The sequence below is a fragment of the Chanos chanos genome, chromosome 5, assembly GCF_902362185.1.
Source record: "Chanos chanos chromosome 5, fChaCha1.1, whole genome shotgun sequence".
In the NCBI taxonomy this organism is placed as follows: Eukaryota; Metazoa; Chordata; class Actinopteri; order Gonorynchiformes; family Chanidae; genus Chanos; species Chanos chanos.
The window spans coordinates 46,228,073-46,245,608 of NC_044499.1; the positions used below are offsets into that span (position 1 = coordinate 46,228,073).

Consider the following 17,536-nt stretch of genomic DNA (forward strand, 5'->3'; position numbering starts at 1 on the left):
TAGTTCAGGAGAATGACAATACATTTTTTTTTTCAATTCACAACTTAAGGGTCATAGATGCATATTTTCCAAATTTGTCGGAGTGTGTACTGAGGATATTGTGTGGAAATGCGGTTAGGTGAGGCCGGTTTTCCGTAATTATTGCGCAATCCTTGTTCTCTGCACAGAACCTACTCTCCGAGGGAGATGGGACGTGATTTGTGAGGCAGATGCTGAAGGGACGCCGCTGCCAAAGCTCAATTTTATGATATCAGAGCTATGGGACAGGAAGCAAGAATCTTATTTGTTAGTCATTTTGAGTGGTTAGAAACCAATGATGCTGACAACACCAATGACGCTCTTCTGGATGACACTGGGCAGTGCTTGTCATGGGGATCATGGAAGCATAATTAGTGAAACCAAGGTCTTGCTTGGGAGTGGCTTGGTTCGTGCTGTCCGGAAAACACATAAGTTCCTGTAACCCTGTGTAGTGGTCATGTATTATATTTAGCCATTGTTTCATTGTTGGGCTCTGAGCCTTGATGTCATCTTGAATCTAAAAAATGAAGGAGTAAGCCACATTATCTTGGCACTGGTATGTCTGTATTGACAAAGCAAAACAACAGTTACCCAAAACCACATTTGAAATCACTTGGAGGCATTGGAGGGACTGTCATGAAGTAAAAGAAAAAAAAAAGTGCAGACTCCATGTAATGTAGGTCTGACCCAGGCAATGTATGGCTAATGCCATACTACCCGATTTCAGCCCGATTTTGACACGATTTTGTCGTCGCGTACAAACTTACAGCGTTGGGCCCGAATATAAACGGCGTCTTTATCCTTTTTAGTGCTACATAATCTAAGAACAGCGATGCGTCGTCTGGGACGCCACACGACACCCCGACGACGAAACACGACACACGACACGACAAGTCTGGCATGTCAGAATTTTTTTGTATTTTCCTGCCTAGTGTGACATCTCCTACGACATGTACCTTGACGTTGACTAAAATGATGAATGACAGTCGTCCTCCCCGACGACATATCAAGTCGCGCAAGGTCGTGAAATGCAGCATAGGTTGATTAATCGGGGTCATACTTGTAGTGTTGCCAGTCTCCCGGCCAAAACACGGCAAGAGTTCATGGCACTATGATTGCCTAATCAGGCATGGTGACCATTGTGACAGACAAAAATATCGTGTAGTCTGATCCCGGCATAAGACTAATGATTATTAAGCATGAAATACATCATAATATTATAATTATAAAATACTTTCTGTTTAACCCAGATAGTGAAGTACGAAAATAACAGTACTACTTTTTAATTGTACGAATGAACACTGAATTATGCTCAGAATGTGCAACTCCATCAGAATTTCTCTTACACAGAGGGCTGTGGGAGCACTAGGGGCGGGGCATGTTGATGACGTACGTAATCGTTGGCTAAATGAAGCAACCCCATCGCTTTCTCTCAATGCGAGGATAATCAAGCAGCAGGGAACGGGCCATTGAAATCTTAACAGTGAGCGATGATGATTTGCATTTTATTACTACGTGGATAACGTGTAAATGAGTGGAATAAAATACAACAACCAAATGGGATTTTAAAACAATAATCACTGGACAGCACATTTCAGTGAATTGTCAGTCTGGTATATTTATGTTTTGCCAGTCCATTATTGTGAGCGGCTAGAAAAATCATTGTAACAGTCTTCAGACAGCAAGCATGAACGAAGATCACCAAGGTAATACGATTCTCATACCAGTATCATACTGTCATTTCTTATTTATACCAGTAAGACGCCTCAAGCTTTTGAAGCACGAGTTAAGAGAAGGTACTTGAGTTTATCGGTGTAGTCAACAGCGTAAAGAAACTGTCAAGTACATTAAAGGAGATACTTTACTTTGAGGACGCAAGAGCGATTTGTTTATTACCGAACCATTTATCAAGGAAAAAAAAACAGATGTGAAACTGATGTGAAATTTCAAACGCATAATAAATTTTGATTAATCTACAGATTATATCTCAATATCATAAAATGTTCTTATTTATTTTAGTTGTATACGATTTATTTTAGTTGTATACTTCTCCGTACGTCTTTACGGCACAGTAATTTGTTTGCTGCAGACCGGGGGGTGGGGTACAATTGTGTTTATAATCGATCATTATTTTGTTACATGATTTAAGGTAATGACTCATCCATGGCTAATTTGCCTCCTTCACACAAACACACACCAATTATTGCAAATCAACACATTTTAGGAAGGTGGAGACAGCATGGACAAAATCTGTCCAGTTGACAAGTTCATGAACCGTAAACCGGTTTTAGCCGAAAAGTGTTGTGCTGAGCATGAAAAGTCATAACAGTGGGTATAAAGTTTCGTTGTGAAAATACTGTAAAGAAAACATATTGATTATAAGATGCATGTCTTTATTGACTTTGAAAGGCTGTACCTGGGCTGAATTGCGTGGCCGCATCCTGTATTGTATCCTCATGTGTTGTAGAGATGTATCTGTGTGAGGGAGATTGTAGAGGAGCTGCTGGTCATGGGATTTCAGAATGATTGTAACAGTACTACTCTGTCTAACCAGAAGAGCACATGATTAATCATATGCATAGTTGATTGCAGAAGAGGGCTCCATGTTAGCTTCCAACAGGTCTTGTTTTTTTCAGCATTTACTGCCATATGTTTCATTGTACTATGAGATAAGATGATTTAGAGTACACAGTGTCAAACCAACACAAATCACATTTGCATCTACGCTCTGTTTCACAAAGGTGTTTTTAATAATATTGAATTGGAAATCGTATACAGTTTCATTGGAAAATTCACAGACTTGAGTCAGTTTAATGGAACAAGCGTAGTCTGAACATGCCTTTAGAGTTTAAATTAATTCAATTGAGTAGCTTAATATGTTCTTGGAAAAATGTTCTTTAACTGGTCGGTCAGTATTGCTTTAACTTTATTTATGGAATAACTACATTCTTAAGATTTAACCCGACATTTGTGTCTCAGTTTTCCCTGTTTAGATTTCACTGCAGCCAGACCAAGCCTTCTCTCGATGAGTACAAAGACAGTAAGAGCAAGGAGATTTAGTAGTACTGTAGAATCCAGCGGGTCTTGCCAGCATCTCTTGTATCTTTATCCTGACAACTTCAACGACTCTCTCAGTAACTCAGAAGACCTTCTCAACCGACCGTGGGAAAAGCCGCATGGAAAACACTTTTCCTGCCATCCTGTTTGGCCAAATGTTGTATTTAACAGAGTGGAACAGTCATTGAAGGCGACAGCCTGTTAAATGACCTCATACAGTAATTATCAAGCATTTAACTTTCTAAGCATTGTTTTGCAAATGAGCTTTCTTTACCTAAATGACTAAGACGTGGAGAATTTGTTAGACTAGGCAGTAATTCCGCAGCAGGAGTGACAACAGCGTTCTGTGCCCACTCTCTCTTTAGGGTGCTGTCTGTCACTAGGTATTGCACTGGCTGTGGTCACCACCAAATCAGCAGGGGTGATTCTCTCACTCTGTACCTCGCAGAGGGACATCAGCGAATTTGGCTCAGATGATTATGATAAGAGCAGGAGATTCAGAGCTTGGATATTTGATCTGTGTCACGGACCGCAATGCTTGGGTGCTATTATTTTTTGTGCCATCTTTTGAGAATTAAATTCAGTAGAATAGGTTGTTTTTTTTTTGTGACTGTATTTATGCCCTTTCCTCTCATAGTTGTTCAGTATGACCTTGACAGATTTACCCATATTTCTGTTTTTTAGTAGCCATGAAATTTATTTGCTGTCGTTCAGAGGCTAAGCAGACTTAAATTTTATGTAGTGAGACCAGATAAATACCTGTTGACTTCAAGTCTTACCCCCTACATTTTTCTGAGTAGAAATGGTCTTGAGGACAGACAGATGGATCCTCATACATTTTTACTGTTTGATTGTCTGCGTGCAACATGTGGAACGGATTTCAGGGAGCCCAGAGGGAGCTTCCAAGATGTTGTCTTTACCACGGAATGATTAAGTCAACTGGCACTCAAAGCGTTGGTTTTTTTTTTTTTAAACATGGAAAAAAGAGAGAGAATTTTTGAGAACCCAGATCAAATATCTTAACCTTGGTGAGGTAGTTCATTATTATCGTGACGTTTGGCATCTGAAACAATAAATGGATTGAGAGTAGAACAAGCTTTTCTGGATCTGTATGTTACAGTGAGCTCTAGCGGTAGAGATCTTGGGGAAAAGAATGCGGAACGAGGTGACCCTCAGCGCTCTTGCATTCTTTGGCATCTCTTAGTTCATTAGGTGCAGGTTGTCTGAAATGCATGTGGGTGATGATAGGAACAAAGAGGAGTGCCATTATTACATAAGACCTCATACCCTTTGTGTTGTTTAACCTGATTAATGCATTTTGTTGGAGTATGTTCCTGCCTCTTTACAGTATGACTGTTTCTTCAGCCAAATGTGAAGCCACTTGCGGCCCGTAGTGAGAGTGTTCAGAGGCACGGCAGTAATCTACACATTTCAAAAAGAAAATGTCAGTCCATGGCTTTTTTGTGTGTGTGTGTGTGTGTAGTACAATGATTTATCTGCTGTCACTCTTTACATTGTGAAACACTTAAGTAGCCAACTAAACCTGTTTTGCAAAAACCACCAAAGATTTGTTCAAGTTACCTTGTCTACACTGTCCCCAGTTTTAGTCCTTTTTTGAAATCCTTTTCATAAAGCTTCACAACATTATTTTCGCTCTCTGTGCAGTTCTCTATCATAAATAGTGATGAGGATAATCACCTCATGGGAATTTGAAAGAAGACACTTTGACTTTAAGAGTAGGAATCTTGGAATGGAGCCTTCTTGACTAATGGCTCGTTAATGTTTAGCTGTAATACAGAGAATATTCAGTATTTCTGGTCGGTTCTCTGGTCTATAGATAGTCTAGATAGACTTACCAAGGAAATGGTTTGTTTCTATGAAGGATAATCCATAGAAAAATGTATATATTTTTTCAGTCTTTTGAGCATCATTGTATATATTTGGTATATTTGTACTTTTTCGTTTATAAAGCTTATTTACACATGCATTTATCTATGTAGCTGAGTAAGTAAATTCATGGTGTCCACTGTTAGGAGTTTTTGGGGAACAGATGTGTCTATGTCTGAGTGTCTTTGTTATGTTTCTTTCCTTAATCTCTTGTTTGATAAATATACAGATTTAGTCGGAATAAGAGGATAAAGATAAAAAACACACACACACACAGGGATCAGGAACTGTTTTCTCAACACTTTTTTTTTCTTTCCTCAATCTGTTTCAGTTAATGAAGTAAAAATGGAATCAGAGAATGTATGAAGTTGTTTAAAAAAGAAATATTTCACTGCGAGCAAAATGTAAAGGTGACGATATTCCTCAAGTATGTTAGGTTTTTGTATTGTATAAACAAGCATACCATCAGTTAGTATGAAAGCTTTGGACCCACTCTTTTTGAGCCAACGCTCTCTGTGCTTTTATGGCACCACTTCAAATCAGACACAGTTACGACTACATAAGTTTATGGAGCACCGTAATCGGGGAGTCGAAACAAAGTCCTGTTAAATCTGGTAATAGACAGGTTAGATCATAGCTTTTCAGCATTACACTACAGTGTGTCTGACTCGAAAGAAATACTGCAGTTAAGCAGTTACTGGTTCGTAGAAATTGGGTTCCTCTGTAGTGGACTTATAGTTGTGAAACATAAAATACCTTCACATATCTTTTTTCATCAGCATAATCTGAATTATATTATAAAACTTGAATTGAACTGTCCTGAAGGTGTGTTTTTGGTAGAGTTGGTGTAAGTACTATATAAATATAAGATCACTCTAAAAGCAAACATCTATACACAGTAAATATCTCAGATACAGGGCTATGCTCTTCAGAGCTATCTGAATTTATTTGCAGCATATGCTCAGATTTAAAAAAAAAAAAAAAAAAAAAATCGTAAAAATTTGCGGAAACGTTAGGCTATTGCTTTATAGATCTCTGCCGAAGTAGATCAGTTGCGAGTCGCTTTGCATATCTGTATTTGCATCGCTCTTCCTCTGCGATGGTCTGGAAGGAGGCCGTTAAATCTCGGATGATGTGTTTTGGGGATTAAGACCAGCTGGCAGCCCACACCTCTCTGTGGAAACTGGATGAGATATGGTTAGACATAAGGGATTTAGGACTGTCTGATAAGGCAGCGAGGCTGTAGGAATCCTCTGCGTCTCCCAGGTCATTTTTTTCTCATGCTGCAACACATTAACGTGCAGTATATTATCACGTTCTTTTTTTTTTTTTTTTCTCCCTATTGTACTACTCACATTTTGCAAACATTTATAATTTTTCCAAATGCTGACCATACCATGTGTACCGGATTCTCCGGACACGGTGCCAGCCGGCATTTCTGACAGACATAGCCATACCTTAAGACGCAGAGTGTTAGCGAAGGGTCGCAAATATTTGTCTTAGATATGTTACGTCCTATTTATGCTTGTAATTATCTTCATCCAACCATACACAAATGGTTTCTTTTTTTCTAGCGCTGGGTAACATCGTCATATAAACAACGCTCTGGTTTTGTTTTGTTTTTTTAAACTCACCCTCAAGGCACAGACTAGCTAAACACTGTTTCTGGCCAGTGCTTTTCGTTTGTGCGTCTGCTCTGCTGTAGGCATGGTTGTGTGACATCAGTGCTGTCTCTCCACGGCGGAGAATCTCCTCAGTGAGTCATCCCAGGCCTACGGAAAGTTAATGTGTGGTTTATTGTCTGGCCCTTAGTCTCTGAATAATGTCCCCCTCCAGTCAATCTTACCATCACCTTATTTAAAACAGCTGCCGCGCTGGATAGAAGTGTTAAATCTGTGAAAAAGCATGAACCCAAATTATGGGCACTAATATGGTGACATAGTCCTTTATACTTTAGTAATATGTGTCATCAGTTTACATTCATTCTGAATTTATCATACGGGTGTTAATTAAATGCGGCAGAAAGGTGGCATTAGATGGTACTGAGTAACTGTTAAGGGTCAGCGAGGTGAGCTTAAGTAACAGTGTTTTTGTTGAACCTAATTTTATTTAATGGCTGTCTGCTTCCCTTGCATTGTTATGAAGAAGAAACACAGCACGGCAGGAAATCCCATATTGCCCTCCTCATTAACTGTTCCAGTTTCCCATTCTCTGCGCTTGGGGTCTTATTGTGTAATGAGCGGCTGCTTCCAAAAAAAGGCCTCGTCGTGCATGTGTACTAGCATACACACACACGCGCACACATACACACACACGCACACACACACACACACACACACACACACACACACACACACACACACACACACAACCCCACATATATCACAGGGCCAATGGCAAGTCCACAATATAACTATGGGTTACATGGGCATCTGAGATTTAAGATGAAATCAAGTTTTGCTGATTTTGTTTAAGGAGCGATACTGAGCTAAAGTGGATGACGACTGAAGAAGGCTAGTTCTTGACTGAACTGATCACCTGGACAGTATATATGTGTTGAGGAACTGTTTTGCTGTGACTCGGACCTTTTAAAAGCCTGTGGAAATCTCACCACTCTTAAATGGGACTCCCAACAGTGCCCGAGGATCTCTCAGCGGAGGAAAGAGGTGAACTGTCAAGCATTCGCCGCAGAAAAAAAGAGCTACTGGATGATATAGAGGTATTTGAACTTCACTTCTTCATGCTCAGATGCAGTCATGTGACCTCACTGATTTTAGACAGAATTCTGCCTAAACACTGCACATTAAACTTTTTTTTTAAATTAAATTAAATAAATTAAATTTTTTTTGGATCATGTCCCCTGTTAATTGAGCAGAAATGATCCTACATTACCCGTGCCAATTCTTTTTTTTTCTAACTCCTGCAGCGTTTAAAGTTTGAAATTGCTGAAGTGATGACAGAGATTGAACAGTTAACATGTGGTGGAGAGAGGTGAGTACATTTAAATGGCTGCTGTTGTTTGTGTTGTGCAGATCCACTGTCCGTTTTCACTGAGCATTGTACGTCATTATGTTTTTAGTTTTGTTTTCGACATCTACAAATCGACAGGCACGGGAAACTGATTGATTATTGCGGAAATGAGCACTCACTCTTTCACTGGTTTATTGCAGCAAAACAACACAAAGAAACAAGCAAATAGCTGTTGGAAGAAAGAAATTCAACATGGATCCTAAAAAGGTGTGTTTTTAAATGTCCCGGTAAATATGACTGTTATTATTTTCATTCTCTCTCTCTCTCTCTCTCTCTCTCTCTCTTTCTCTCTCTTTTTTTTTAGGAAGGTAGTCGATTAAATACAAAACTGCCACTTTGGGTTGGTTAAATGTGCCCTAACATGTGTTCATTGTACTCAGCTTTGCTTTGAACTTATGCATTTCAAGTGGTGTAAGGTCAAGGTTCTTATCACAAAATCCATAACCAAATCTTAATTACAGGGAATTCAGTTTCTTTTGGAAAATGACCTTTTGCAAAACACACCTCAAGACATTGCACAGTTTCTCTACAAAGGAGAAGGTCTGAACAAAACAGTCATTGGAGATTACTTGGGGGAACGGTAAGACAGCGTTCTTTCAACCAAACAGAGAAGCCTGTTAAGCTCTCCTTTCTTATAATGAGGACTACGCTTTTATCTGTGTTTTAGGATTTGAACTTCCCTTGAAACAGTAGGGCTTCTTCACAGGAAATTAGTCTCCAAGTGTAACGAATGAGAGTAGTCAGCAATATCCGCAATAAAACATATACTTCTGGTGATATCGCTATTTTATCCATACAGGGAAACACCTGTCAGTAACTGAAACGTTATTACTGTTATAAAACCGTACAACGCCATCTGTCAGTGTCAACATTCAGTGTTCGCATGGTTAACAGCTCACTTTATCAATTGTTTATTTAGTGCAATAAAAAGAGTGAAAGACGTGTCCCTTTTTGCTAGTGACTGAAAATGGGATTTTAGAGGCAAACATCTCAAATTATCTTAGTCATTTAAAGATGCTTAAAAATGCCTCTGGATAAGCCTGTACCATAAATACGTAACAAGCAGATGGAGAGAGAGGGCGATGAGGTAAAGATGCAGATGCACACCAGTAGTCATGAGGCCAGTGCAACTCTGTAATAAGCTAAACTCCTGGGGGTGTTCGGTCTAGAGGGTATAATCAAAAACTCATCATCCCCATTTGTCAATGTAAACAGAGGTGGATCAGCTGTAGGTAGCAATTACTGCTGATAGTATTTATATGTTTATTTGGGCCATATTATTACTCGCTATAATTAGAGACACAGCCTGGGCTGGAGGATGAGTGCACCTCTGATTGTGTAATCATGCATATGCCGTGAAAATGTAGTCCTTTGCTTTTTTATCTCCCAGGCAAAGTTCTTTAGTTTATAAGTACATGTCTGTTGACACAGTTTGGCAGTTATATATAATGCTTACATACATGAATTTAGTGTATGGGTGAATGGCTTGTAAAGGTCCATAAATCATTAGAGAACGCTTTCATGTTTGCCGACTGTTACCGCTTTTGGAGCTATGAGGAGTCTGATGTCACATTTTGTTTTCCAGTTTGACCAGCTGCGATAGCTCTTCAGAGAGAGATTATTCATGTTTTTGTAATTAAATATAATCCATCACCGTAATCAAAGGACGTAAGAAGAACTGTTAATATGTTTTAATCCTCAAACCATTAAAATCCGTTTTAGCACAAGCACAAGTGAGCGGACCAATGGGTAGAACTCCAAAATGATTCATTAGCATAGTGGTATGGTCCTCAGCATTATTTATCTTGGTTTGAATAACCATGTAGCTGCTTCTCCATATATCAGCCAGTGTTTTGCTGAATATTGTAAATACTACATGTGTTGACAAAAGGAAAGTGAGAGAAGTCTGATTGGAATTCCTCTCCCACTATCCTCAGGGATGATTTTAACATCAAGGTTCTGCAGGCTTTCGTAGAGCTCCACGAATTTGCAGACCTCAACCTTGTTCAAGCTTTGAGGTGAGTTACAGTATATGTTTTCTTAATTATCTGTGGTGAAAATTCTTCTTTCCAGTAGACTGACCAATGTTATGTACTCTGTAGTTTTACCCTCTCTCAGCGGGTGAATGTTGCACCCAATTTATCTTGCCTTTTAAAAACTAAATTGTGTTTGAAAAGTGACTCACATCTGGAAGCCACGCAGTCTGTAAAAAGAGGTTTCGCTGAAAGTTATTTGGAATGAAGGAAATGGAAATGGAACAGAACATATTTATTCCCAAAAGTGTGTTTTTCCACTGTAATGTGCATAGTTTGATTGAATTCCCAAGATGAGTAAAAAATGTGCTCCTCTCTCTGTCTGTCTTAGGCAGTTTCTGTGGAGCTTCAGGCTGCCAGGTGAGGCTCAGAAGATTGACCGGATGATGGAGGCCTTTGCTTCACGCTATTGCCAGTGCAATCCAGGTGTCTTCCAGTCTACAGGTGAGATTCCCATCACTCGAGCGACTAGATTCAGCACATGTTAGTCTTATCTTCCGGCACTTTGTCAGAACCTCAAATGATACTTCATAAAGGCACAGATGGGAGCGGACATCACAGCCGTCTGGTACCACTTCATCATTAGTGATATAAATATTATAATTCAAATTATAGAACCTTATGAACTGTTTGAAATACAGCGTTTAAATAAGATGTAGTGTTTCAAAAAGGTACGTCCAAATTTGGTAGTATGGAAAAAATAGTATCATTATTAGTTCACAAACTGTGGGTACACAGCTGGACTATGTTGTTTTCGTGAAAGATGAACGTTCAAAATAGCGCTGAGCTTTTCGTAAGTTATCTCTGTGTAGTACTGCGACTGGCACGACTGTAGAAAGAGACCTCTGTTAAATGTATCTGGTTTCTCAAATCTGCAGATACCTGCTACATCCTGTCATTTGCCATCATTATGCTCAACACCAGCCTGCATAACCCCAACGTCAGGGACAAACCAGCGGTGGAGAGATTCATCTCCATGAACCGTGGGATAAACGGGGGTGGAGACTTGCCTGAGGAACTGCTCAGGGTGAGTGATTCTCACCTACCCAAGAGTACAGTTAGTCATCCCACAGGAAGCTAAACTTTATTTTCACTGTCTAAGTTTACATGTTAATGAATAAGACGTTTCTGGTTTTGCAGGCTGGTTTTCTTTTGCAATGCACAGATATTACATTACACAAGCTATTTTCCCTCCTGTTGAATATTTCTTCTTTCTTTCTTTCTTTCTTTCTTTCTTTCTTTTTTTTAATCTCTTATTTTTCCTGCAGAATCTATATGAAAGTATAAAAAATGAGCCGTTTAAAATTCCTGAGGACGATGGCAATGACCTAACACATACATTCTTCAACCCAGACAGAGAAGGTTGGCTCCTTAAACTAGGTCAGTCACTGAAGTCTTTATTAACAGTTTATCTGTACTCATATTCCAGTCTTGCCCGTAATGTTTCTTCTTAGTTTTAGGCATGTTTAGAATAGAAATTGTAAGTGATGAGCAGTAAATTCTACACAAATGTTTAGATTTGTAGTTATTTGGTAAGTTCTGTAATTCTACAGGTGGAGATAGAAAGTATAGTGTAGAAAGGTTCGATGAAGATTACATTAAAGTGGCAATCATTGCAACATTATTATTTACAGTCATTGCAGAGAGAAAATAAGCAATGGGGAGAAAAAAGAATATGACTGTGTCTGACTGTCAGTGTCTGGTGTAAAACTCGAACTCCTGCTGTTCCAGTTATATGTCCTGTTGACTTGGCTCCTCCGTTTATCTCCTTAGAGAGGCACTCCTCAACTCCTCTTAGTCATCACTTTTTGTGCTCCTAATACCATTGAACTCACTATTTTTCTTCTTTCATATATCATATATCAATCTATTCAAACCTACCTTTCAAGAATGCTGCTTGTTCGTGATGTGGTAGGAGGCTTTACCCTGATTCGCACGGTGCATGAAACAGAAGACACGCAAACGCTCTCGCATAGCTGATCTACGTACCGTGTTACTGTTTACAGTGTGCACATAGCAGCTTTTTGTTATTTACAAAACTTTGCAGCCCTTAATTATGTTTTAAGGGGTCAGAGTATATCAACATGTGACGTCACTTAGTGGTTCTTATTGGTTAAGAGTCTCGTGTCTTTCAGGTTGTAGACAGACGCTATGGGCTAAACAAAAGAAGCAAGATGCCATCAGATGTGTACATGACTGTTAATCAGCTCACAGAATCTCAGTGATGACTAATCTCTGAAGGTGTTAGTCAGGATTTACATTTTGCCTGAGACATGCAATTAGAGACAGACAAGAGTCCGTTAAAAAAAAAAACAACAACAAACAAACAGATTTTTCGAAGGTTTGTCTGAGGAGTTTGAGTAAGCCTATTAAGCTCTGTGTTACAGATAATCATGACTCACGCACATAAGACTACTAATTTCTGCAAGAGATTTAGCAAGTTAATGTGCCTGAAAAGGAATGGTGTCTGATATCCATCTATAATCTTACTCCATTGTTTTGTTCAAGAAACAGATTTTAAATTAGACCAGACTTGTGTCTTGTTAAGTCCTCCCTGTAATCTCAGCATCTTAAAGGGCCTCGATGAGTCTAGATTCACACGGCTTTGTCATGCGTCCGCAGGTCATCATTAAGAAATCTCCATCGTGAGAAATATTATGCATAACCTTGAAGACTTTGTCAGTCCTTGTAATCTCACAGTATCATTTGTGTGGTTTTCCTGTGTTTTAGTCATATCCATGCTGTTTCTTTCTCTGGCAGGAGGAAGAGTAAAGACGTGGAAAAGAAGATGGTTCATTTTAACAGACAACTGCCTGTATTACTTTGAATACACAACTGTAAGTAATCCCTACTAAATGCAATCCTGTTATCCTAAGTCACCAGAACTAAACAGATAGATAGATAGATAGATAGATAGATAGATAGATAGATAGATAGATAGATAGATAGATAGATAGATAGATAGATAGATATTGTTGTCATCAACTCGCAGTCCACCTGCAGTGCATGAATCTGCACTGAATACAAGCCACAACATCTGGGAATCTCCAGCAGAACATTTGGCCACTTTAAACCCGATGGACCCTGAGGATAGAGCTGAGAATCCCAAAACAACATCGCACCCCCTGCTGTGTCCTGTAATCAGCAGAGAGAAAGGGAGAGAGAGAGAGAGGGAAAGAGAGAGAGAGAGAGAGGGAGAGAGAGGGGAAATAACAGAGAGGGGGGGGGGGGGGCTGTTTGCTAATAACGTTGGAGATTTAAACCCCTCAACAAATAGCTTTCGTTTAGTGTGCAGTCGGTTGCTTTAGTGTCTTAATCTGCCTATCCTTCCTCCAAATATATGGAGACATATTGCATTTTAAGCTGTCAAACTAATTGCTGTAATAGCAACTATACAGGCTTTTAGAGAAAGATTACTGATGAAGTGCACACATGTATTTCCAGGATAAGGAGCCACGGGGTATCATCCCATTGGAAAACCTTAGTATACGGGAAGTGGATGAACCCAGGAAACCAGTAAGAACCGCCACGCACAGTGCTTCTCCAAGTGCCGGAACTTTCCTCAGTTTATTAAGAGCTCTACTAAAATAAACTCTACTAAAATTGTTTCTTTTTTCTTTTTCTTTTTTTTTAACAAGCATCGTAATTATGTCAGAAATTGATGAACTCATTTCAGAATTATGATTGTGACAGTTCAAATCCTTAAAGGAGCTGACTGTTGTGATTGTTGTGCCCCGTTTCAGAACTGCTTTGAGCTGTACAACCCCAATCACAAAGGTCAGGTGATCAAAGCGTGTAAAATGGAAGCGGACGGAAGGGTGGTGGAGGGGAATCACGTCGTCTATCGAATATCGGCACCAACACCCGAAGAGAAGGAGGAATGGATCAAATCCATCAAGTAAGTTCACGACCAAACTCCACCCATGTTTATCACTAAGGCCACACCACACCACACACCAAAACCTGTTGAGCTAGATTATCGGCTGCCTTCATGGTCACACACTACTGCCTCCCTCAAGATTTTTTTTTTTTTGGGGGGGTGGGGGGGGGGTTGTAGCAGTGATAAGGGTTAAGATACAACATGGCTTAGGAAGAAAGGTTCTCAGTGTGACTTTGTGAGAAGCGCTGAGTGAAAATCGCTTTCTCACACTGTGTGAAAGATAGCCCGAGCTATCTGTGGGGTAAAACAACACCGGCCACTTCAGTGCCGGAAAGTCAAAACCACTTGAGTATGTTCTCCGTTTGGCCCTTGTTTTGTTTTGTTTTGTTTTGTTTTCCATTATTTTGTGCTTTTACTTTTTTTTTACCCTGTAAACTGAACCGCACATTTCTTCATACTAAAGATTTTCTCGTGAAAAACAAGACTGATGCCATTAAGATTTCTTTCTTAAGAAAAATTTGAAGTGGCCACTTACTTCTATTTAGAATTTCTCGTCGAAAATATTAAAAAAAAAAAATTGCTAATTTTACTTCAGAACATTATGCAAGATTTTCATCTTCAAATAAGTGTGACTAATATAGTCCAGGTTAAATTTTGAGCTTTCGCTTAATGTTGCGTTTAGCAGCGTTTACTTCGTTCAGTCAAGGCAATGAGTTCACTTTTGGATTTTACAGGTTCGTGGCATAAACAAACACGTGTGACACATAGTTCCGACCATTTAACATGCGGTTCCACTTAATTACCGATACCCGGAATCTTTTGGCTTTGTGGAACTTTGTCCTTGTATGGAAGGGAAACAGGCAGACTAGTGTCCCGTGAGTCAGCTGCTAGGGAGCAGTTAACGACGTGGCCTGTGCAGACTGTTTGTATAGCACCGGTTGTCTCAGCACCTCCTGTGTTACTGGTCGGAACCTTTGACTATTTCCCAACTCCCCGGCAGAACTCTCTGCCCCGTAAACTGACGTGTCTCTCCCATGAGTCCCTCTGTACTGGACCCCTGGTCCAAAACCCTTAAGTCTACAGCTGGGTGGATTCTCAGGACCATAACCTAGCTACTGGGAACAATTTCCTGTATATTCTTTCTATCTTCAAATATTGCCCAACCCTGATAATAGCCGATCACCGCCCCCCCCACCCCCCAAAACAAAAAAACTCTTAAGAAAAACCAAGAGTGTAAAAAAAAAAACAACAGAGTGTAAAGGCTTTGGCACTGGTACTCGAAAACACACTTCGTTTAGACAGGTTCACTGGAAGATTTTTTCTCTTTTTTTGTTTTTTCTTTTATCTTTTGCTCCTGACAGAGCAAGCATCAGCAGGGACCCTTTCTATGATATGCTGGCGACCAGGAAGCGACGGGTGGCGAGTAAAAAGTGAGAGGGACTTGACCTTTGACACGGTCGTGATGTGCACCAGAGACTTGTGTGTTTTCTATTCATCTGCGGGGGAGCAGCCTCTAATCATCCAGGGACAGAGCAGCCACAGGGGGTACACAGCAGGAGCAAGAGCCGGACGATTTCAGGAAAAGACTCTCAAGCACAACAGACAGACATGGCTATATACCTCGACGCACTGATGTGAAGCTACGCAAGGGAATTTTCTTTAGGAATGATGGACAGTATGTTTATACACTTGAATAAACTGTATTTTTATTCATCTTCCTCATCTAATATATTCAGAATAATACCTGTTAAATGTCGTGGTCACTTGTTTTCCAGTTCCTCCCGACGACAAACTTGAATGACAAGAGTCAGTGTTGACAGAACCATACTGCCCCCTATTGGCTGACTCCAGAAATGTCCAGAGCAATATTAGGTTGTGACCGCTTTCATGTTGTAGTGAAAGATGCTCACTTCACTGTTTGTGAATTCATCTATGAAGCCCCATTTGTTAAACCACGAGTGTAGAGTTCATTGTCTTCAGACTGACTGTAACAGTGAGATGCAATGGAAAGCACTTAAAACGGTCTGTAATCACAAACGGGACAACACCTTATTAGCATATTTTACAGTATGTGTTAGTCACAAAAAAGGCTTTGGAAGTGTTAAAGCAGTTTTCCTCAGTTCAGTTCTTTTTCTGTCAGCATGAAAAGCATAGCGTACAAAGGAAGTAAATTTTTAAAGTGTCACTACATTTGTAATGTAACCTCTCAGTTAATTTCTTGTCAAACCGTTACCATCTAAATCAGCAGGACTGATCGTATGGTAAAGATGCTTTAGTTTAATAAAATGATTAAAAAAATGTGTCATGATTAAAAAAAAAAAAAAAGCTGTTCTAGATTAATTTTTATGTGTCAGATTGTTTGTTTGTAATTACATTTAAATGTCTTTTTATAACAGCTTGATAGTCTATAGTTTGTATCAAGAACAGTTGTATGGAATTCTCAGCACTCCTGTGTATCGAGTGCTGTTACTATTACCAAGTTATAATGTCGTTGTTTTCTTGTACATGTCTCTGGGCACAGTTTAACCTGTTAACTTATGTGTACATAATGTTCAGCAGTCTTTTTGTTTTGTATTGTTTTCTGCTTCCCTTATTTGTGTTTTTCAATTATGCAGACCTTTACAGCTGTAGGACTTTATTTTGCGTGTAAATTATAGATGTAAATGTGTTACACTACCTAAAATAGTCATGACGTTCTGTTTTTAGGCCAGACCAGTTTGACCCCTCGATAAAAACAGATTGCGATGAATAGCATCGTGATCACTAATCTGAGAAACTAAACAGTTGTAATCTCATAACTATCGGTTCGTTAAGTTATCTGATGTGTGCGTATCACAGATGAACAAACTACAGTACAGCTCTGTGAAGCCAAGTGCAGCTAATTCCCTAGTAACGTCAGGTTCATCACCTGCTGTGCTGATGAATGTGTACTGACGTCTAGACAGTAAGCCTAAGTCAAACAGTTAAGACTGCACAGCAGTAAACATGACTCTCTTCGCCTCAAAGGCCCACATAAGCCACAAATAACTATACAGCGACCAGGTAAAGGAGATAATAACATGTTAATGACAGGTTGTTGAAGGCATGGATCTGGCTCTGTTAACCTCTCTTATACATTCCCACACTGATGTGTGTTCACTGGTGTTGGCTTTTGTTTTGTTTTTTTTTGCAGTAAGCAAGTTAATTCATTGCTGCATTGCAAAAAATGACTACGACTGCCTCAGGTCTGACGTGAAGTACAAACTGCTTTATCACTTACTGTTAATCAGAGCAAGGTGTGGTTTCAAACCCAAGAACACAAGTAAACATACATGGTATCAAAGGTTTTTGTTTCCCCAGGTCCTACGGTAGGCGTGACTCTATGACCAAACTGTCCCTCTCCGCCTGTCTGAAAAAGGCATCTCGAATATTAAGCACTTTTAAGGTGTTTCATCAAATAGTGTGAGGCGGTCTCACAAACATTAGAGCCTGTGTTTAAACTTCAATGAACTGGCACATTTATGCTTATATCTGTGCCATTTCTCTGACACTAAGCCTCTGATGTGAAGTAACTAAAAAGGTACTGGGCTCCTCCTTCCTAACCATTGACACAATGAGCTTAATGTCCTGAATTGAAATGAAAAAGTAAAAC

The 17,536-nt window shown here is 39.6% G+C and overlaps 1 protein-coding gene across 1 annotated transcript; it reads left to right on the plus strand.

Moving 5' to 3' along the window:
* Nucleotides 1-1,705: 1,705 nt before the first annotated feature.
* Nucleotides 1,706-15,380, plus strand: cyth3a (cytohesin 3a). Its single transcript, XM_030773408.1, has 13 exons — nucleotides 1,706-1,724; nucleotides 7,599-7,681; nucleotides 7,889-7,953; nucleotides 8,133-8,199; nucleotides 8,454-8,572; nucleotides 9,930-10,010; nucleotides 10,357-10,469; nucleotides 10,904-11,052; nucleotides 11,294-11,405; nucleotides 12,786-12,862; nucleotides 13,470-13,541; nucleotides 13,769-13,923; nucleotides 15,267-15,380. The coding sequence occupies exons 1-13, from the start codon at nucleotides 1,706-1,708 to the stop codon at nucleotides 15,337-15,339; spliced, it is 1,185 nt and encodes a 394-aa protein (XP_030629268.1). The 3' UTR covers nucleotides 15,340-15,380.
* The last annotated feature ends 2,156 nt before the right edge of the window (nucleotides 15,381-17,536 follow it).

What these genes read in the sequence shown, in the direction of transcription:
- cyth3a (XM_030773408.1), top strand. An exon ending in TTAACATGTGGTGGAGAGAG is followed by an intron (nt 7,954 to 8,132) that starts GTGAGTACATTT and finishes GGTTTATTGCAG; the next exon opens with CAAAACAACACAAAGAAACA. An exon ending in AGGTTGGCTCCTTAAACTAG is followed by an intron (nt 11,406 to 12,785) that starts GTCAGTCACTGA and finishes TTTCTCTGGCAG; the next exon opens with GAGGAAGAGTAAAGACGTGG.